Raw genomic sequence first — 23,584 nt, forward strand, 5'->3', positions numbered from 1 at the left:
TTTAACGAAATTCATCGGATGAAAGTGAGTGTAGGACTGGCCAGACCAAAGATGTGTTTTGCCAAACAGCCTCCTATTCCCCAGAGTCCAGTCTAGAAGAAATGTATCCCAATATAAATGTATCAAAGGTGATTAACAGTGATGGGCGAATTTGTCCCATTTCTCTGAAAAATTCACAAATTTCCCGTGAAATTTGAGCGAAACTGTGTCAATTCTAATGCCCACGTCAATTTTGATGCGAACATTAGAGTCAATGGGCATATGAATAATGTTGACGTGCAACAGTTTTCCGACGGGCGACCACATTTTTTTCAGATTTATTGTGAATTTATTTGCAGCGACATAACGTGGAATTTTGCCGCGAATTTGCGCCAGGCAAATTTATTCTCCCTCATTAGTGATTAGTACCACATACTTGTCCTGGTGACTGACTTTTAGAATTAGAACCTGATTAAAGGAGTTCAATGACATTGTGGCTGTTCCATAAAGAGGTATCTAAACATTCTCATTTCTTATCACCAAAAAAATGCCACTAGATGCTTCCATTGGTCATATTACTGTGAAATTAAAAAAATAAAGGGTGTATTTATGAGAAAGAGTTGTTGGATCTGCTCACCCTATCCAAAACTATCCAAAAACGAACCTTGTCAGTTATGATTTGTATAGTTTTTGGGTAGGAAGTAGACCAGAATAACCATATACTAACTCAACTCTTACCCTGGTCTCTAAAACAGCTTTATCCTTTTCATGTATTCATACAATGTTACAGGTTTGGAATATTAAATGAAGAAAAAGGGAAATGTCAGAATTCCAGGCAGAGAGGGATGCTGGAAATCCTTCAAATGTAAGTTCTCATTTTAATGCTGATGATTGATACTCTGTTCATTTACTACAGGTATGGGATTCATTATGTGAAAACCTATTATACAGAAAGCTTCAAATTACAGGACTGTTATTGTCCATAGACTCCATTTTAAACAAATAATTAAAAATGTGGAAACATTTTCTCAATAATATCAAAACAGTATCTTGAACTTCACCCTAACTAAGATATAATTAATCATTACTGTAGTCAGAACAATCCTACCGGACCTAATTAATTAATTTTTAATAGATTTAAGATTTGGAGATCCAAATTACAGAAAGATCCCTTATCCAGAAAATCCCAGTTCCCGGCCATTCTGGATAACAGGTCCCATAACTGTACTTTAATCTCTTTAATCTCTCGCAGTATTTTCTCTCATCTGGACATCTCAGCTGACAATGTTCTGTACAGGTATGGGATCCTGTTATCCAGAATGGCTCCCTTAGACTCCTTTTTCTCCAAATAATCCACATTTTTAAAAATGATTTCCTTTTTCTCTGTAATAATAAAACACTACCTTAGTCTCGATCCAAACTAAGATACAATTAATGCATATTGAAGGTAGAACTAGACAGTTTTTTTGTTTATTTAATGTTTATATGATTTTTCTAGTAGACTTAAGGTATGAATATCCAAATTACAGAAAGATCCGTTATCCGGAAAACTGTCCTGAGTATTCTGGATAACAGATCCCATACTTATATATTAATATAGTAGATGGCAAGTTCATTAAATTGAATGTAAAAACATCTTTCAATAAACTGTTTTCCCCTTGTATCATTATTCTTGTCAAATATTTTCCAGCAAAACCATTTTCCAGAAGACCAACACAATCCCATAACTTCTGAAAGTGAGTATTTTCTAAAGCTTTTCTATACTCTGATAGAACAGGTTTACTAAGGACCAGGTATGATGGAAAATGTACTTTAACAACAGTTCTTCAAACTGCCATGCCTACTTTTCCCAGTCTTCAACCAGAATAATGCTAAGATGAGCTCCTCTGCTCCAGCCTTAAAATCTAGACTCATGGTAGAGAAAGGAGGTCAATGGCAATGCAGAAAGTGTTCAATATGTGAACCTCCAACTATTAAAGGGGTACTATCATGAAAATAAAACTGTCCAGATCAAGGATAGTCAAGGAAGTTGTCAGGAGAATGAAAGAGGCTGCTCTGATGTTCTTCTGCTTAGGAAAGATTTCAGAGAGGTTTCTCATTTTATACCTAAGCAGAAGAACATCAGAGCAGCCTCTTTCTTTCTCCTGACAACTTGCTTGACTACTTGGTGGTCAGACTGGTGGGAAACTGACCAGCAGGTGGCGCTGTTGTAACAAAATTCATTCATATTAACAGCACATGTATCCCATAATATCTTGAAATACAAAATAAATAAATAATGAATGTACATTGCAAAATGTCTTAGAATAGCCCCCGTATCAATTTTACATTCGCTTATTTTAAAGCTTTACTTATCCTTTAATACTTTTTATTCAAAAGTTTGTGCGGGTCACTTGTTGTTTCCTGTAGCAGGGGAGCTGCTGGCTTTGCTGGAAGGTATTTGAAGCAGGAACAATCTACTTGTATGTCAGTGCCTTCCACCTCTTATTCTTTATGGTGACTAAACTATGGTTAGAAATATCCAGTTTATTATTTCCCCTAGTTTAAATATGTTCTTAGTATGCAGAACATTTGTAACATAACATCATATCTTATATGAGACAGAGGAACATTATTAAGTTTTCTAATAAAAACATTCATAAAAAATGTTGTTGTTTAATCTGTTTCAAAATAGGTAGTAATGGAGAAGAGGAAGCCAAAGGTAACTATGTCAAGGGAATGATAAGAAGAATTAATAGCATGAGCATCAAACCAGATACCACTGAAAGCAATAGCCAGAAACAGAAAGATGGAAGATTCCAAGAAACCCAGTCTCCACTCCATTCAAACAGCCCAGAAAACATGAACATCAAGGTGAGTTTTTTCAATTTGGGAAATAGAAAGTGCACTAGGGATTGTTCCTTCTTATTTGTGCTTAATACTGGAAAAAAACCATTGGAATTGTGGTGTTTCTCTGTTTGTCTGGAGGGTTCCTACTGTAGTTTTGCTTATAAAACCCTTTATTGGTTGTTTTTCATATACCCAATCACATCAGCCCATATCCTATGCTCTTGTTGATGGGTTAATGAGGAGAACTACACTAACAAAACTCGAGATCGCACAGTCAATTGCGGAACAATCAAAGCTTGGCCATCCCAAGAGCTGGTAGATGGACCAGTAATTCATTACAAAAGAGAAAACAAAAGAATTAGCCTCTGATTAGACAGAAAAGGGATTCAAGAGATGGAATACTGACCGTTGAGGATGAGATTGCTATTCTGTTGCCTCAGCCATTCTGTAAATATTACACTGTGCCACCATAACGTAACTCCCTTTTCTTTAGAATGGATAGTCGCAGCTTGCCCAGGCTTAGTTACCCATAGGACCCAATCAGATGTTTCTTTTTAAAAAAAAAAGCTGACAAGTATATGCTGCATGCTGATTGGTTGCTACGGGTTACTAGATCTTTAGCCATTGAACTAAACTAAAGGAGAACTAACCCCCCCTTAAAAAAAGCCCCCCTTAACTTCCTGGCATTGCCCCCCCTCTCCCTCCCCGGCCTCAATGTGCATTAATCAAAAAAAAACCTTTAAAAAAATCTGACCCTTAAATGCATTTACGGGTCAGAATTTTTTTAGTTTTTTTTATACTAATGCACATCGCAAGGTGAGATAGTGGAGGGGGGGCAATATGCCAGAAATTTTAGGGGGCTTTTGGTAGGGGGAGCTAGTTCTCCTTTAAAGGCTCAAGTAGCAAGGTCTCTTATCTGCCCTAATCAAAAAAAAAAATCTTTGTATATTTATACTTGGTCAAACTCCACCACCCACCCACCTATCGCTCCCTTGCACATGGTGAGCATTTGCATGAGAGTTTCTGGACCCTTACAAGGAGAAGGTAAAGTTCCACTTATGTCAATACCTTACAAATTCTTACAATAAATCAAATACCTGACTATAAAATAATATTAACAATATACAAAGCAACTAAGAGCTCATGCTTGTTATTTGCAGCAATCCCATTCAGAGGAAATATCTCAACAGCCTTTGGATATCCCCAGATGTGAGTTCTTTACATCTTTATATCTAAATATCTACATTTACATGATGTACTGACATGTGATACTGATACACAGAGAACTATAACTCAAGCTAGATTTCCGTGACTTTTATCTTGACGATTTAAACATGTTCTAATGATTTTCCTTTGTCCCCTTTAAGACCGTCAGTCTGAACTGAAAAGCAGAAATGTTATTCAAAGGTCACATCTTCCACGGCCATCAATAGCAGTAAAGTCAACTACAGTTAAGAGTGAATCTAGTTCATCTATATCACCAGTAAGTCTACACATTGTGTGCCCTGATAATATCGATCAATAGCTACATTTTACTAGTCCTGCACCGGGTCGTGTACCCGCGGATTACTCAAAAAAGCGGTCGGGTTCTTGGTAGTACCTGGCAAATGTACGGGATTGGTCCCTTCCGCCCACGAAGGCAATCTTTTTAGAGTGATGTCACTTCCCGGTTTTGAGGGTTCAAGGTTGGAAGGTAAGTTTTACTTATAGGGTCCAAGTGGGGGTAGAGGCTCTGGGTAAGGGGATGTGTTGTGTGGTGGGTGCGGGTCAGGTTAGTTTAGGGATCAGTGGGTATGGGTCAGGCAATGGTCCTTCCAATTGTGGTCTCTACCTTTGTGTTGAACATCATTGGAACTATTACCAGTAGTTCTTCATTGACCATGCACCATGTTGTATATGGTACTACAGAACAGTGGCCCCACCCAAAAGGCATGATATATTTTACTTTCAACTTTAAACTACGCTGTATAGCTTTGTCTTTCAAAATCAGCATTGTTATATCTGTAAGTATAAATAAGCACTCTTGTGTATTACACAGCAGCCTTCAAAGACAAAGATGGCTAAGGATCTTGAATGGAATGGTGCCCAAGAAAATTCTCAAAGTAAGTATTTTTAATAATTTTTGAGTTGAACAATATGTGGATTAGATTTTATTTTTTTTTTAAATGTAAACCTCTCGTTTTTCCCCATGATTGGTAAAGTTAAAATAAAACTTGCCTCCTAAAAACTGGTGAGATTTTTGTTTAAAAAACAAATCATGAAGGAAAACAATAAATAAAGCACCAATGAGTATAAAACATATATATACCAGGCACAACCTCGATATGAGGTAACCATGGGAGCACAGAGATGTAAGAGCTGTAACAATGTAGGTGGAATTGGGTGTCCTTTATACTTCCCCACTACTAGAATCAGAAATGACAGCCACCATTTCAACTCAGTTAAATAAGAAGTTATGATATGGATGAACTTGGTTTTTTTTTTGGGTGGACCTTGGTGCCCAAAGTCTCATTGCAGTTTGTAAGCTGATAGCCCTGTAGGAAAGAAATGCTCAGTTCTGACCAGACATCTGACCAGAAATCACTAATTATGTACATCTTCACTAGAGTTTCCATCTGATCAGAAAGTCAAGACAATGAATGAAAGGCATCTTCCTCCAAAGCCTGCACTACCAAGCCGGGTCTCCAGTGTCAAGAGTGAGACTTGTCCACCTGCACCATCAGTAAGTTTGTGGAACTATGATATGATCTATGCACAGGGGGGGATTTAAGCATTGTACACAGTAGAGATAGCAGAGCTCATTTATGAATGCAAGTGCAATATGAAAAGCACAGAAAGGTGTGTTCCCTTAAATCATGAACAAGTTTTAATGTTAGTTTTCATCAGTTTGTGTCATAATTCCAGAGACACCTAGGGCAGAGAAATGCTGTTCACCCCCAATCTCACCCTAACTCACAAGCTGGGCTTCGAAGAAATTCTAAGGACATTCTACCCAAATTTCTCCTAACTTGGCTTCTCCAACAAAGACTAAACCCCACTGTTTGGGAAGCCCTGTGTTAAGGGATCCTGGAAATAAGTCCTCCTCAAGGCTGGTGTTCATACTAGTGCACTGGTGTATTTGGGCTTTAAAAGTCAGTCTCTGGCTTGGAAACTGAGTTTTGTGTGTTATGGTTAAATTCTTGGTTCCTTAGTTTAACCACTAGTGGGCTGCAACTAAAGTTGACCTTAGCTAGGATCTCCAGATAAGTTTTTAGCTGGAGGGGCATGTGGTGAGTTCTAAAGCTTAGAGCCTATGAAGGGAATATGGAAAAGTGAAGATTTCTATTTGACCTGTCTTGATATGAAGAGTATTCATCTTGTAAACTCAGAAGAAAGTAGTTCTTTAGCCAAGGCCTGGGTGGAGAACAGAAATAGCTGGTCAATTTGCCTTGTGAAATGATTTGAAGTGCTGAGGTTTTTCCTCTAGCCAAGGGTGTTGGGTTGGTCAGCCTAAAGGTTAGATTTGAGGGGGTATAACTTAAAGGAATTCTTTATAAAGAGGTCCAACCAAAACTTTCAGTAGAATAACCTTTGTGTTGAACATCATTGGAACTATTGCCAGTAGTTCTTTATTGAGATTGACCATGCACCATGTGTTATATTGTGCTACAGAACAATGGTCTCACCCACAAGGCACAAGGCATGATATATTTAACTTTCAACTTTTAACTATAGATTTGTCTTTCAAAATCAGCATTGTTATATCTGTAAGTATAAATAAGCACTCTCATTTACTACACAGCAGCCTTCAAAGACAAAGATCGCTAAGGATCTTGAATGGAATGGTGTCCAAGAAAATTCCCAGAGTGAGTATTTTTTAATAATTTTTGAATTGAACAATATGTGAATTAGATATTCTTTTTTAAAAATGTAAACCTCTTGTTTTTCCCCATGATTGGTAAAGTTAAAATAAAACTTGCCACCCAAAAACTGGTGAGATTTTTGATTAAAAAACAGATCATGAAGGAAAACAATAAATAAAGCACCAATGAGTATAAAACATATACATACCAGGCACAACCATGATATGAGGTAAACATGGGAGCACAGAGATGTAAGAGCTGTTACAATGTAGGTGGAATTGGGTGTCCTTTATACTTCCCCGCTACTAGAATCAGAAACGACAGCCACTGTTTCAACTCAGATCTATAAGAATTTATGCTATGGATGAACTTGGAGTTTTCCTTGGGTGGAGCTTGGTGCCCAAAATCTCATCTGCGCATTGCAGTTTTTGAGCTGACAGCACTGTAGGAAAGAAATGCTCAGTTCTGACCAGACATCACTTCTCTAATTATGTACATCTTCTCTTTCACAAGAGTTTCCATCTGATCAGAAAGTCAAGACAATGAATGAAAGGCATCTTCCTCCAAAGCCTGCACTACCAAGCCGGGTCTCCTGTGTCAAGAGTGAGACTTGTCCTACTGCACCATCAGTAAGTTTGTGGAACTATGATATGATCTATGCACAGGGGAGGATTTAAGCATTGTACACAGTAGAGGTAGCAGAGCTCATTTACTGTATGAATGCAAGTGCAATATGAAAAGCACAGAAAAGGTGTGTTCCCTTAAATCATGCACACGTTTTAATGTTAGTTTTCATCAGTTTGTGTCATAATTCCAGAGACACCTAGGGGCCGATTCATCAAGCTCGAGTGAAGGATTCGAAGTAAAAAAACTTCGAATTTCGAAGTGTTTTTTGGGCTACTTCGACCATCGAATGGGCTACTTCGACTACGACTACGACTACGACTTCGAATCGAAGGATTCGAACTAACAATCGTTCGACTATTCGACCATTCGATAGTCGAAGTACTGCCTCTTTAAAAAAAACTTTGACCCCCTACTTCGGCAGCTAAAAGCTACCGAAGTCAATGTTAGCCTATGGGGAAGGTCCCCATAGGCTTGCCTAAGTTTTTTTGATCGAAGGATATTCCTTCGATCGTTGGATTTAAATCCTTCGAATCGCTCGATTCGAAGGATTTAATCATTCAATCGAAGGAATGATCCTTCAATCGTTCGATCGTAGCATTTGCGCTAAATCCTTCGACTTCGATATTCAAAGTCGAAGGATTTTAGCTCCTAGTCGAATATCGTGGGTTAATTAACCCTCGATATTCGACCCTTGATGAATCGGCCCCCTAGGGTAGAGAAATTCTGTTCACCCCCAATCTCACTCTAACTGACAAGCTGGGCTTCCAGAAGATTCTTAGGACATTCTACACACATTTCTCCTAACTTGGTTTCTCCAACAAAGACTCAGCCCCACAGTTTGGGAAGACCTTTGTTAAGGTATCCTGGAAGTAAGACCTCCTCAAGGCTGCTGTTCATATTAGTGCACTGGTGTATTTGGGCTTTAAAAGTCAGTCTCTGGCTTGGAAACTGAGTTTTGTGTGTTATGGTTAAATTCTTGGTTCCTTAGTTTAACCACTAGTGCGCTGCAACTAAAGTTGACCTTAGCTAGGATCTCCAGATACGTTTTTAGCTGGAGTGGCATGAGGCGAGTCCTAAAGCCTATGTAGGTAAGATGGAAAAGTGGAAATTTCTATTTGACCTGTCTTTATATCAAGAGTATTCATCTATATAAAAATAGTTGTTCCTTAGGCAAGGCCTTTGTGGAGAACAGAAATAGCTGGTCAATTTGCCTGGTGAAATGACGTGAAAGTTCTATAGTGCTGAGGTTTTTCCTCTATCGAAGTGTGTCTTACTCTAACTATGAGTAAATAGGTGACGTGGCTGCGAATTGTCTTTTTTGTGAAAATTTGTCATAAAAACGCAAATGCGCCCCATAGAGAGAGCACTAAAATAAATACAGAAATGATGCTTTTACATGAGTATTGTTTTTTATCACACATTGATGGTGTATACACATTGCCCATATTTTTCTTCAAGCTGTATGCTGCTTTGCCAGTAGTTCTGGGGTGTTCACAAGGGTACAGAATATTAAAAACTAAGCTTTTTAATATTTATGAGCAAATTTATATAAAGTGTAATTTCATTGACAGCGACCTTTTAAGGCAGTAAATGAAAAAGAACGAGAGGAAAAGCAAGCCCTAGATCATTTTCGCAGTGAGTATTTGTAATTCAATAGGCTAATATTATATTTATATAATATATTTTAAAAGGTTGCAAAGATCAATTTCACCAGATGATTAGAGATGACAGACATAAATAGAATTATTGATAGAAATTTGCTAAACAGATAAAGGCAGACACAGGTAAAACATGCACTTTATCATGAAATGTTGCATTTATTAGCATCCCCATTGGGTGATTTGGGTCCCACTGGTCTGGTATTTCTTTTATGGCCATGGGGCCTCATTTAAAAAGCACAGGATCATAAGGACCAATGCATTTCCTATAAATACAGCTCAACAAATGTATTCATGGGTGTAGATTGGAGGTGGCATGTGGGCACATCCATTTGACAACGCCAAGCTTGTCCATCATTCAGGCATAACCACCACAAAGCAAGGTGTGACTAGTTGCCTATGGCACATACTAAATACAGGGCTGCAGACTGCAGAAGCCATTGCTCCAGCAGCAGCAGGTAAGTGCATGGATCTAGATATAATCTATACCCCTCTCACTTGATGATAAAGTAGACAAAATAAGGGGGGTTGATCAATGCACATTCCCTGGTCCCCTGTCTCATAAGTAATCCAATATCTATGCAAATGCATGTATTTACAAAAACAGGGGTTTTTAGTTACAAAGTTATGATAATAAAATTGGTAAGCCACCATACTACATTAATGTAAACCACGTATGATAAATGACCCTATGGGACCTTGTCTTTCAGGTTGTGTTGATCTTGTACTGTAGCACCTCAACCTGTTGTAAGGAATATAAATGAACTTAATTATTGTTTCTATATAATGTTATAAATACAATTATTTCTCATTCCTTTGTGTGTTAATTATATAAAATTAAAATTAAGTCATAAAATTAATAATATATATATATATATATATATATATATATCTCAATGCAAAGAGATCTGCTCTGTCGGGTCTTTTTAAATATAAAAAATATTTTATTACAGAGCTACAGACGTTTTGGCCTATCCTAAGGTCTTTCTCAAAGTGTATATATAGTGCTGGGGTTAACTTGTGTAGTATGTATATATATATATATATATATACACATTTTAGTGATCTAATTTCATTTCTAATTAGGTTCCCAATTAAGGAATCCTGAGGGACTGACTCTTCATGCTTTTTCTGAACATCAGCAGAACAAACATATTGATGAATGTGACCTGGATCTATACACAGATAATGCACCTGTAAGTCTATGGTGCTGGTTAAGATGATTAATCAAAAATGGATAATTCTGGATAAGTAAATTGAAATGTTCATTTGTGAAATAATTGTATGGGCTTGACCCCCTTCCAAGCTTAATATGCTTTTACTGCAGACCTATACCAGGGCATGATAAACAACAGCAAAATGTGAAGGAATAAACAGACATACATCGATTTAACAGTAAATCATACAGTTCTGTATTGATTTGTAATGTGTTACTACTATAAAAAAGCAATTGTAATTTATGGAACTAATTATTTTTGGTGCAGGAACAATCCAATTATGAAGAGGAAAGGTCTTCCAGTACAAAACCAAGTAAGTGATTATTCTTTAGTGACCATCAACATAGTTTACCCTATTATTCCCCAAGGCCCACTGGACATAAGACATTTAAAATGATGATACGGCTAAACTACCTGACTGGCAACTAACAGAATGACAAATAGACTGTCTAGGAGAGGCACTTCTACTGCAAGTATAGTGGCATTGATTGTGTAAGAGGAGATCAGCATTTCCCGAAATGTATGCTAATGAAAATGGATTCTGACTTTATGTCATTGACTACTAAAATGTATAATATATTTATTTTTATCCATATGGTTTTTTTTTTATCACCAGGTAGACAAAAAGCATTTGCAGAAGTATTATCAGAACTGAACTTGCAGCATTGTAGGAAGTCCAAATTGTCACTTAAGGATGTGCTAAGCATAGGCTTGGAATCTGTAAAGAATGCTGAGCTTAACACCCTTGAAGACATTCCTCAGTATTTTTTGCAGAAAGTCATGGCTCTTGATGGCGGAGCAAGAAACACAACAATAAACCAGCCATCATCTGGAAAGGGAGATGAATGGGATCTAATATTTGACAAATCTGAAGGCATGGATTTTAATTTGCAAAATCCCATCCATCCACTTGATGTTCTTTGCGCTGTTTTTCATTGTTCAGATAACATTTTACGGCAGGAACTCATATCTAAAATGTCTTTGTGCCAATTTGCTGTCCCTTTGATTCTTCCACCTGGTGATGGCACCGAATGTACCTTCTTGCTGTGGCCAATGAGAGGTATTGTAAAGAGATGGAGACCTCACTCATTAGCTGAAGTAAGAGGATTTATTGAAGACAATTTAGTGAATGTACGTATGCCAACATTTTCTTTTGTCAGACTGGGGGAGTGCAACTTATCCAAGTCTAAAATCCTAAACCAACTGCTTTGCCAATCTCAGAATTATTATGACATTTTTGTGAATCATGATATGGACTGTGGAAATGTAGAAAAAAGAATTGCCGATGGATTAGTGGAAATTTCTTGGTTCTTTCCTGGAAGTGTGAATAAATCAGAAATATTCCAAGAACCTTTGGCAGTCACCAATTTACGAGGAGACTTGAAGAATAACTGGAGGCAATTTGCATTTTTGACAAATGTTTCATCAGCTGTGTTTATATTGACAAAAAATCTATCTGAGAAGGAATATGAATCACTTTTGTCATGTAAAGATGACAAAACACATTACTATTTTATTATTGACATAAGCAGTGAAGACAAGCAGGCAAATAAGAAAACAATAGAGATAGTGAAGAAAATGTCTGAGGAACCTAAAGTTCACTTTTTGAAAACCAGTATTAGAAATGTAACAGAATTAGTCAGGCAAATACGGCAAATATTTGTTAAATTTTATGAGACTCCTGTAAGCATTCAAGATTTGGCTACTGCAGTCTCTAAACATGGCATCCAAGTAGATGAGAATTCTCTGGACTGTCAGAAAGCCAAAACAAAAGCCATTTCAATCACAAGTGAAATAAAAAACGTATCAGAATTTAAGGGAAAAGCAATGTATCTCCAGGGAAATCTGTGGAAAGATTTATCCAAAATAGAAAAAGAGTTGTGTAGAATGAAGAACCAAGGAAGCACTAACATTAATACTTATAAAAGGGGACTGTTAAGAAAATGTTTTGATCTACACAGGACACAATACCAATGTGAGCTACCTCGTAGCATAAGAAACTATATGAACTGTTTAATGATAATGAACACAGTGGAAAGGGAATATTTTATAAGATGGATGAAGTTTTACTTGGAGATAATAACAAGAAATAGTCTGTCAGTATTACAGGCTGAACACAACGAGAAGTTCAATGAATTGTCAAAAAATCCAGATGAATTGAATCAATTATACTATAAAATGTCTGACAGCTCTTTAGGGGTTGATCACTTTCTCCGTGAGTTGGGCCAGTACTATGAAGCAGAATGTTGCATGGTTGATGGAAACCAAATAAAATCAAATGAAAGGCAGTTCAGTAAACTACCAGGAGTAGCAGCTGATCTCTTGTTGGATGGCTTCCCATTAGAACTGATAGATGGAGATGCCTCCAACATCCCTCTAAAATGGATAACAGATGTTCTAAAAGAGCTAAACAAAAAGACAGAGGGAAGATGCAGAATGAGAGTAATCACAGTGCTGGGAGTGCAGAGCACAGGCAAGTCCACTCTTCTAAACACCATGTTTGGGCTGCAGTTCCCTGTGGCCAGTGGACGTTGCACACGAGGAGCCTTCATTACTTTGATAAAAGTGAAAGAAAACTTGCAAAAAGAGCTGGGTTGTGAGTTTATTCTGGTGATTGACACTGAAGGTTTAAAGGCTCCCGAAATGGCTTCTTTAGAGGACAGCTATGAACATGACAATGAGCTGGCAACTCTAGTAGTTGGATTGAGTGATATAACCATAGTTAACCTGGCCATGGAAAACATCACAGAAATGAAAGACATTTTGCAGATAGTAGTCCATGCATTTCTTAGAATGAAAGAAGTTGGAAGGAAACGCAACTGCTTCCTTGTGCATCAGAATGTGAATGATGTGTCTGCTTTTCTGAATAACAGAATAACTAGGAACAAACTTTTAAATGAATTAAATGACATGACATGCATTGCGGCAAAAATGGAGAAAATAAATCTGTCTTTGAATTTTACTGATATTATTACTTATCATCCTGACAAGCACAGCTGGTACATCCCGGGCTTTGGCATGGTGTTCCGCCAATGGCCCCAATAAACTCTGGGTATAGTGAAAATATTTTCAAGCTGAAAAAAAGTTTGATTGAATTAATGAAAGAAAGCGGGTGCCCACCTCCTCAGAATATTGACTCTTTCATTGAATGGATACAAAGTTTGTGGAAAGCTGTGAAATATGAGACATTCATTTTCAATTTCAGAAATATCCTAGTTGCTGAAGCCTATGAGCAATTGTCTACGAAATATTCAGAATTAGAATGGAATTTCCGCAAAAGGGTTTATTCATGGGTAACAGAACAAGAAAATGTGATAAAAAACCAACCACAAAGTAAACTAGAATCCATCATGGCAGAAATTCTAAATAATGAAACAAGTAAGCTATTGGACAGACAAGAGGCCCACATGACAGAACAGTTGAAATATTTTTTAGAGACAGGAAATAATAGAATGTACCTTGCAGAAAGATACAGAGCAGACTTCTTGAGCTATGTCAAATGTCTCAGAAAGAACCTGGAAATTATTATATCCAACAAGTGTTGGGAAGCTGTTCGAATTCATAGTGGGAAGCAGGAAGTTCAAAAAATTCAGGAGTGTTGCCAGAAATTTCTTGAAGAGAAAGTCAACCTTCATATGAAAAGCCAAAACTTAAAATTACATGACTTGAGTGACTCAGAATTAAAGAAAGAGTTTGAGTCCATGTGGGATCAAATTTTGTCAGAGTTACAGGTGGGTCGCTTAAAGAAACAAAGAGTTGACTTCGAAATTTTAGAGCAACTTACAAAGGAAATGAAAAACAAAGATGGCGCTGTTCAGGAGAAACTTCAGAGTATAAAATCCCTAAAAGATTATGGACAGAATCTTTTTGAGATGAATAAGAGCTATGTTACCATTCCTTGGTACTCGCCAAAAGGAGTCATTGAAAAAATCAACAAGGGCTGCTATAAGAAGCTAAGTAATATTGCAAAGTCATTAGAATACAATTGTCAAAGCTACGTGACAGATATCATTAACACAGGAGAGGATTACAATGAAACATACTGCCAGGAGCTGCTAAACATGATTAATTACAAACTGAACGATGAGGAAGTAAGAAAGCTTTACCCCAATGTGTTGTTTGAGGTTGATCTGAAGTTACACATTTTAGGAAGAGCAGCCCCTCAGTTTCAGAAGATGCATGATGACTTTGGAATGAATAATGACCCCAAACTTCTCATGAACAGGCTAAAGCCTCAATATTTCTCAATATTTAAGGATAAATTACATCAGAAAGATGAATCTAAAGTCAGAGCTCAAGCTTTCTGTCAACAATGCCTCAAGCCGTCGATCTGTAACTACATTTTCAATCAACTCGGTAAAGAAATAATGGATGACATTCTGAACAATTCTTTAACCATCAGGTTCAACAGCCAGAATCATTTCCATTTCAGTCTCCTGAAAGAACTGCTTGAAACAAACAGATTTGAGCAATATTCAGAATATATAGTCCACTACGAGTCATATGTGAAAAAGTGGATCATGAAGTACATTGAAAAGAAATATAAAAATTCTAAGCGGTTGGATCAGTTGGTTAAAAAAATTCTTTCATCCATCATTAATAAAATACAGTCAGCTCTCAGAGACAAAAATGTGCAAATGAGTCAAAGTATCACAGAATTTTTCGAAATGTTTCGTACAATTCTAAACAAACACTTGGTGATTTCAAAGAATGCCGTGAAAGTCATAATTTTTCAAAACACAGCTGATATCAGGCTGTTTTCACACAACATTGATGTTCTTCTCGCCGAAATGCAAGAACAAATCAGATTAGAAATGAAGTCACTAAGCATTGAAGTTTTACTTTCTCAACTTTTGGTAAAACCTCATATTGAATTATTCAAGAAAGTAATTGGATGTGGGAAGAAGTGCCCATTTTGTAATGTCCCTTGTGAAGCTGGAGGAGATGACCATCAAGAACACTTTGCATCTGCTCACCGGCCCAAGGGTTTAGCTGAATACACATTTTCAGATAATGCTCTTTCTAAGACAATATGTTCCACTGCTATCCTATCTAATGGCAAATTCAGGAATCCAGACACAGAAGGAAAATGGCATCCATATAGAGATTATAGAACTGTCTATCCCCAGTGGATCATACTGCCAGAGAGAAGCATAACATTTTCACTTTATTGGAAGTTCGTCCTTGCGCAATTCAATTATGACTTTGCAAAACTCTACCAAGCAAATCCAGCAGAAATCCCCGAAGAATGGTTAACAATAACAAAGGAACAAGCTCTTGGTAGTTTAAAAGAAATGTACAACATAAAATGAATAACAACTAAATAAGTTAATGACCATGTTCCTGGGTAAGAACCAGGAGTACATTGTTTATTTTGTATTAAGTTTTTTATTGACTTAAAACTGCCTACTGCCAGTTCACTGTTTTACTATGGCATTTGGTGGTGTCATTCAAACAGTTAAAGGAACAGTAACATCAAAAAATGAAAGTAATAGTAATAAAACTATAATGTAGTGTTGCCCTCCACTGGTAAAACTGCTGTGTTTGCTTTAGAAACACTACTTTTGTTTATATAAATATAGCAAAGGGACAGCCATTCAAAGGAGAAAAGGCTCAGGTTACACAGCAGATAAGCTCTGTAGAACATAATGGTGTTAACTGTTATCCACTATTTAACCTGTGCCATATAGCAATTTTTCAATTTCCGCCATGGCTACACAGCAGCTTGTTTATATAAACTATAGTAATACTTATCTGTTATCTACTAAGTAGTGATGGGCGAATTTGCGCCGTTTCGTTTTGCCGAAAAATTTGCGAAACTGCGATTTTTTGACGGCGGCGCCTGTTTTCGACGCCGGTGAACATTCTTTTTGACGGCGGCAAATTTTTTCGGATGAATTTTCGCAGGTGTTTTGCGAATTTATTCCCTGGCGGCGAATTCATGCCCGTCGAATAAATTCGCCCATCACTACTACTGTGTATCCTGTGCTTGAATGGCTGCCCCCATGGCTACACAGCAGCTTGTTTATATAAACTATAGTAGTACTTATCTGTTATCCACTGTGTATCCTGTGCTTGAATGGCTGCCCCCATGGCTACACAGCAGCTTGTTTATATAAACTATAGTAGTACTTATCTGTTATCTACTGTGTATCCTGTGCTTGAATGGCTGCCCCCATGGCTACACAGCAACTTGTTTATATAAAATATAGTAGTACTTATCTGTTATCCACTGTGTATTCTGTGCTTGAATAGCTGCCACCATGGCTACACAGCAGCTTGTTTATATAAACTATAGTAGTACTTATCTGCTATCTACTGTGTATCCTGTGCTTGAATGGCTGCCCCCATGGCTACACAGCAGCTTGTTTCTTTAAACTGTAGTAGTACTTATCTGTTATCTACTGTGTATCCTGTGCTTGAATGGCTGCCCCCATGGCTACACAGCAGCTTGTTTATATAAAATATAGTAGTACTTATCTGTTATCTACTGTGTATCCTGTGCTTGAATGGCTGCCCCCATGGCTACACAGCAGCTTGTATATATGAACTATAGTAGTGTTTCTGAAGCAAACAGATCAGTTCTACCATTGCAGGGCAACACTACATGATACTTTCATTACTTTAAAACACTTTCATTTGTTGGTGTTACTGTTCCTTTAATATTTGTTGGCAGTGGAGCTCAAGTGGAACTAACTAGCCCCCTAATCCTACACACTGATTCTTTGTTCTGGGAAATAATGCAGCTGGGTCATTCTAATTCTCCTTGGTGGAGCCCCAACTACTCAGCTAAACAGCCCTGATCTGCAACTGCTAGAGGGACCTATACCAGGAGATAAGATAACTTACCACTAGCTGGATCCTGCATTTGGCTGGGGTTGTACTGTGGCTCCCATCCCCTTATTAGGGAGTTCCAGACAAAAAGCCAGTGAACCATTATGGCCTCCAATATATACTCTATAGGGTATGATTTAACCCAGGAAAAGGAGTTCATCTCTTCTATAAACTAAGAAACCCTTTAGTGACCAAAACTTAGGGGACTATAAAATAAAAGGGGAACTTATTTACCAATCCCCTACGTTATGATTTATTGGTATTAATACTGTATACTATGGTGTATTGCTGAAACAGGGCTGTATTCAGTTAAGTATTATTTTTAGATTTTCAGTTGCCAAATACATATGTACCAAGAAGTTCTAGCACTACCCTATCTCATTCTTTCTGTATCTCAACAGCATGAAAAGGAAAGATGAACACAATAGGGGACAGATTAATTTTTGAATGAAAAAAATTAGAATTTTGAGTGAAAATTCGAATACCAAAATTTATCATGTAATGTCCTTTTAAAAATTCGACCTCGACCATTCGCCATCTAAAACCTGCCAAATTGCTGTTTTAGCCTACGGGGGACCTCCTAGAACCTTTTTGGAGTTAATTGGTGGACTTTGAAAAATCAACATTTTTTGGGGGGAAACACAAATCTAATTCGATAGAATGCGCTATTACTTCGATTTGTACGATTGAAATTCACCTATTCGGACCTATTCGATTGAAAACGGACCTATTTGACCAAAACAAAAAACTTTGACTTAATTTTGGTTGGTCTTTTTCAATTCTAATTTCAAAGATTTTCAATTCGAAATTCGACCCTTGATAAATATGCCCTCAGGTGTTATAGGGCAGCTGCATAAGAAATACTGAATAACAAGGGAGGCTGTCGAACATAGCCCCCCTTAATTGTCTATAATATCAGTTTGTTTAGATTACAGCCTTTCTTGTGCCACTGCAATTTATTTACACATATTATGTCTGTGATATAAAACATTTATGGGCTCTAAAACGTCACAAATACAATCATACAGCAATTAGTGCCGAATTCCAAACACAGGTACCAAAGTGCCCAAGGACTTTCATCAATAACAACTTTACTTTCATTTTGTAACTTGTAGTTGGCGGCTCAGAATGAATATTGCTATATTGAATATATTGAATATTTTTTCATTGTGTAGAAAATTAGAAAGTAAACAATAAATAAAAAATCTGGTTTAAAGGATTATGTCCATTGAAGGGATTCCTCATTGCAAGCCTTACATTCTAATGAATTTTATAGCAGTTGAGTTTTTTCACCCAAAATCTAGACTAGATTCTCTGCACATGCTCTGTGCTGCTGTCACTTACTGAGCTTAGGGAGCCACTCACAATATACAGTACACATAGAATAGAAATGTCACAATATGAGGCTGATTAGTAATTAATACAGATAATTACTACATGGCAGCACAGAAACCAGTGCAATTAGCATCAGAATTTAATAATCAGCAAACCTGTAACATCAGCTTATATAACATTGATACATATATTATATTGATAATTTTTGACGACTAGTGATGGGCAAATTTATTCGTCAGGCGCAAATTTGCCCGTTTCGGCGCCGGCGAATAAATTTGTGAATTTGGCGTGAAAATTCGCTAGCATAGAAAACATTTTGACGGTTCCGACGCCGGCGCCAATTTTGATGCCGCCAACGATAAATTATCACCCATTGACTTTAGTGGGGCACCGGTGTCAACTTTGAATTGTCACAGGCATCAAAATTGGCGTTTTGCTAATTTTTCGCCAGTTTTTGTGGCGAAGCAAAACGGGACAGATTCCCCCATCACTAATGACGACCCCTAAGCTTAGCTTCTCAACAGCTGCTCAGAGCCCACTGAGCATGTGCAGTGCCAATGACAATCCTAACAAGATCCAAGATGGGCTTGATAAAGGGCCCTGGGTGGCCCGAAATGTTGCCATGTTTTGAAGTCTGCAATGAGCCAATAAAAATCACTTTATACATACAATTGTGCTGGCCCTTAGCAGGGGGCCTTATATGCTGTTTAGCACCAGACATCTGAAAAGGTTTATGGAGTAACAGGTGAGCGCTCTAACTTCTGTGCGGAATCCTAACAAGATCCAAGATGGGAACCTCCTGTGGCAAACTTTGGAGGCTTTGGAGATCATTACAACTATAAGATGCTGATTTTTTACACTGAGCCAATAAGAACAGTATGTAAAATATGGCATTTCTAGCCATATTCATTTTTAGGGTTTCTCCGCCTGTCATCAGAAAACATGTTTTTTTCCAAAACACATCAGTTAATAGCGCTACTCCAGCAGAATTCTGCACGGAAATCCGTTTCTCAAAAGAGCAAACAGATTTTTTTATATGCAATTTTGAAATCTGACATGGGGCTAGACATTTCGTCAATTTCCCAGCTGCCCCCAGTCATGTGACTTGTGCCTGCACTTTAGGAGAGAAATGCTTTCTGGCAGGCTGCTGTTTTTCCTTCTCAATGTAACTGAATGTGTCTCAGTGGGACATGGGTTTTTACTATTGAGTGTTGTTCTTAGATCTACCAGGCAGCTGTTATCTTGTGTTAGGGAGCTGTTAACTGGTTACCTTCCCATTGTTCTGTTGTTAGGCTGCTGGGGGGGTGAAAGGGAGGGGGTGATATCACTCCAATTTGCAGTACAGCAGTAAAGAGTGATTGAAGTTTATCAGAGCACAAGTCACATGACTTGGGGCAGCTGGGAAATTGACAATATGTCTAGCCCCATGTCAGATTTCAAAATTGAATATAAAAAATCTGTTTGCTCTTTTGAGAAATGGATTCCAGTGCAGAATTCTGCTGGAGCAGCGCTATTAACTGATTCATTTTGAAAAATGTATTTTTTCCTATGACAGTATCCCTTTAAGTTAACTAGAAAATCAAGTTTCATAGTCAAGACTACAGTCCAGTTCCACCCTAATGTGTTGGGTAACTAATGAGTGGCAGTAACTTGTAAGAGCCTTCTCTATAAGACATAAAACCCACTCATAGGTCTTTTGGGAAGAAAAAATGGATTTATTCAACGTTTCGGCTCTTAGACTCGAGCCGTCATCAGGAAGGGCCTGAAACGTTGAATAAACCCATTTTTTTCTTCACAAAAGACCTATGAGTGCGGATTTCTTTGCTCTATAGATTTTAATATATGTTCCAGCACCTAGGCATTTCTATTGTTTTCTGAGTGCACCTATCCAGTAGTTTGCTTATATATACGTATATATATATATACAGTATACATATATATATATGTATATATATATATATATATATATATATATATATATATATATATATATATATATATATATAATATATATATATATATATATATATATATACTTTCTCCAATGAGTATCCGCACTCCATGGCTGCTGTTGATGGCGGGGTGCACGGTGATTTTATGTATGTATCAATTACCAATGGACCAGCACTCCCTTTTCTTAAAACATAATATTCTTTATTGTTGTCTTGGTATCAAACCGACGTTTCCGTCCACCTTAGGACCTTTTTCAAGGTCCTAAGGTGGACCGAAACTTCGGTTTGATACCAAGACAACAATAAAGAATATTATGTTTTAAGAAAAGGGAGTGCTGGTCCATTGGTAATTGATATATATATATATATATATATATATATATATATGCAACGTCCAAGGGGTTGTTGAGCAACATGTTGCTCCCAAGTCACTGGTTGACAATCACTGCCAATACTGGACAAAGAAGAGTATGTCATGTTGCACCATTTCTAGCTGACTGCATCATTAACACCTGCTGTTTACCATAAGGTATATAAGCTATAAGCTTCACTCCTATTACATATGCTCCGGATGAGAACTTAAAACCTTAGGGAGTGAGCCTTCACAGCGATGTGGAAGCAGGGTGAAGTGCAACTGTAACAGTAATAAGGGTGCAAAGAATTGGGCGCCAGTGGTTCTTATAACTTTACCAAATAACAGATTTATTGAGCACAGTATACAATCCTCAGTGGAGTGTACATAAATCAGAACATTTGATAGATCATAGAGTACATTGTGCATAGACAGTACTCACAACACCTTTGGTCAGTATGACTCTCCTCAGAGATAGGAACAATACATGCAGCTTTGAGGAGGTACACCCAGCTTTCAGCCTTTTCCCTAAGTGGAACCTGAGGGGAATCTATCTACCCTAGGTCTGTACACTTAGTCCCTACTTCTGGGCAATGAGTACCCTGGGATCTTAATCCCACTACAATCCTCGTAGGAGCCTCAAGCTGCTCAGCTAAATAATCTGACTGACTATCACTCCTAGAGTGATCTATAAGGGTGAGTAGCCTATTCTGACTAGACCTGACCTGTCTAGGTTCCACTCGAGCTCTGCCTCCTGCTCAGGCTAGAGCCAGCACAAGATGGACACTGAAAGCATGGCTTCAGAGCCTTTGATACTCTAGCACAGTGCCATCTGCTGGTCCTGTGAGAAACAACAAGGGCATATCTTAGAGCAGGAAGACCAAAAAGTACCCCTCCCAACTGTATTTTAGGACCCAGTTAGGCATCTATAACACTGAGGGACTGCCTGACAATAATACTAGGGGTGGCTATTTTACACATCCCTACATTGGTCATCTGTCTGAGCAAACATTTAATTAATGATTTTGGTTGATTGGCTTGATGCAACGTCTTTTCTTACATTACCCCAAATGAGACTCCAGAAGGAAGATGGCAGAAGAAGAGATTATACTAAATTAATCCTGTATCACTTATAAGGACATTAACCAAAGTGAAAAATCAACAAGAATTATTTCTTCTGTATTTATGAAAGAGCTGCCCCCACCTCAAGTGCAATGACACAGATTATTATTGGGTAGATAGTGTCCTAGATAAGGACTTAGAAAATTACAAATTTGTTTGAAGAAAACATTTTTAAATATACTGAGCGTCCAAGTTTCTATTTCCTTTATGTGAGTGTTCAGTACAAGCATTGCTTGGTCAGCAGAGGGAGCCCAATATATTTGTATATTTGTGATAATATAAGAGTAGTAGCCTACAATGCTTTCAGCTGAAAACTCTAAGGGAAACAGTGATCTCTAGTGGCCAAATTATTCACCCAACTGAATCTCCCTAAGTGAGTTGGGGTCACTCTTGTAGGGAGAATGTTAACTGTGACTTCACTCACAACTTTTCAAGATATGTTGCTTATCCTCATACTATTTTTAATTGCTGTAAAGTACAGAAGTACGAGTCCTGCTACATGGCCCATATATCTGTGTTAGTTCTAAAAGGGGAGGGCAGGGGGAGGTACATAGGCAAACCACAACCCACTTTGATATACTTACACTTTATGTACATGTGCATGAAATTGAGCTTCAAGAGACAAACCCTGCATCAGGGTCCTGTCCTTACAATGTGCCCTACGACAGGCAGTAAAGACCAACTGAGCTTTGCCTATTGGCACTGCTCTCTACACCGAGTACCAGATTATTGATCAGGCACTCAGTGTAGAGAACCACAACCCTTGGGCCAAAAGTGTTCTGTAAGTGAACACTATGGGGCATGCTCTTGCATCCCTTAGTGCTATTTCATTTGTACCCCCAAGGAACTGATCCCTGCTCACAGGGCTGCCATCAGAAATCATAGGGCCCCATACGAAAAAAATTTCCTGGGCCCCCTGGGCTGCGCCCACCATAAGCCCCACCTACAGGTCCGCCCTCCCCACCCCACAGGTGCACCCCCCACCACACACTAAAAAAAAAAATTTGTGGGTATGGTTCCCACCTATTAATAAAAAATATTGGTGGTCAGCACCCCCCATTGAAAAAAAACATTTGTGGTCAGGGCCCCCCCATTAAAAAACCACTTGTGGTCAGGGCCCCCCCATTAAAAAAACATTTGTGGTCAGGGCCCCCCATTAAAAAATACTGGGGGCTTAGACCCCCCAGAAGTTTAAAAAAAATTTGGTGCCCAGGGCCCCACCACACAAGAGGGACCACAAACAGTTATCTTTAGGGGGGGCCCTGCCATGTTACACTTACTTCATTAGTGTGGCCCACCTGCTGTCAGTGAGCTGCCAACTACAGAAAGGGGGAGGGGAGCACAGGTGGCTGCATCTTCTTCCAGTGACAGCATTTTCTTCCCTTATTGGTCACAGAATTTCAAGTCCTGATAAAACTGCATGGTGATTGGATGAGCTGGAGGAGAAGGTCAAACCTCAGCTATCCAATCCCTGAGCAGCTCAACCGGGACTTAAACTCAGTGACCAATAAGGGGAAGTAATGGACAGAAGATACCTCCCCTTGTGCTCCCACCCTGCCTTCCCAAAGTCAGCAGCTCTCAGAAAGCAGGGGGGCCCGGCTAATCAACCCTCGGGACCCCTACAACTCTCCCCCCCCCTGTCCCCCCTGATGGCTGCCCTGCCTGCTCAACCCCAAATGCAATAGAGAGAGAACATCCAAATGGCCATTGTTTCTACAACCCCAGATTTATTTTAATCATGTGGCCCACTAACTGGGCCCACAACCACCAAAGATGGGTCACACTATTATCTTTTAATTGATTAGTGGCATAAACTTTTAATACTCATCACACCACT

General features: G+C 38.3%; 1 protein-coding gene across 1 annotated transcript; it reads left to right on the forward strand.

Moving 5' to 3' along the window:
- Positions 1–767: 767 nt before the first annotated feature.
- Positions 768–15,668, forward strand: LOC121398999 (interferon-induced very large GTPase 1-like). The gene is given in 14 exon segments (XM_041578736.1): positions 768–844; positions 1,670–1,715; positions 2,654–2,832; positions 3,969–4,017; positions 4,176–4,291; positions 4,847–4,910; positions 5,415–5,530; positions 6,590–6,653; positions 7,164–7,279; positions 8,849–8,912; positions 10,022–10,131; positions 10,420–10,465; positions 10,769–13,153; positions 13,156–15,668. Coding segments are annotated over 14 exon segments (5,709 nt in total). The 5' UTR covers positions 768–799; the 3' UTR covers positions 15,465–15,668.
- Positions 15,669–23,584: the final 7,916 nt, after the last annotated feature.

Source organism: Xenopus laevis, chromosome 9_10S (assembly GCF_017654675.1).
Source record: "Xenopus laevis strain J_2021 chromosome 9_10S, Xenopus_laevis_v10.1, whole genome shotgun sequence".
In the NCBI taxonomy this organism is placed as follows: Eukaryota; Metazoa; Chordata; class Amphibia; order Anura; family Pipidae; genus Xenopus; species Xenopus laevis.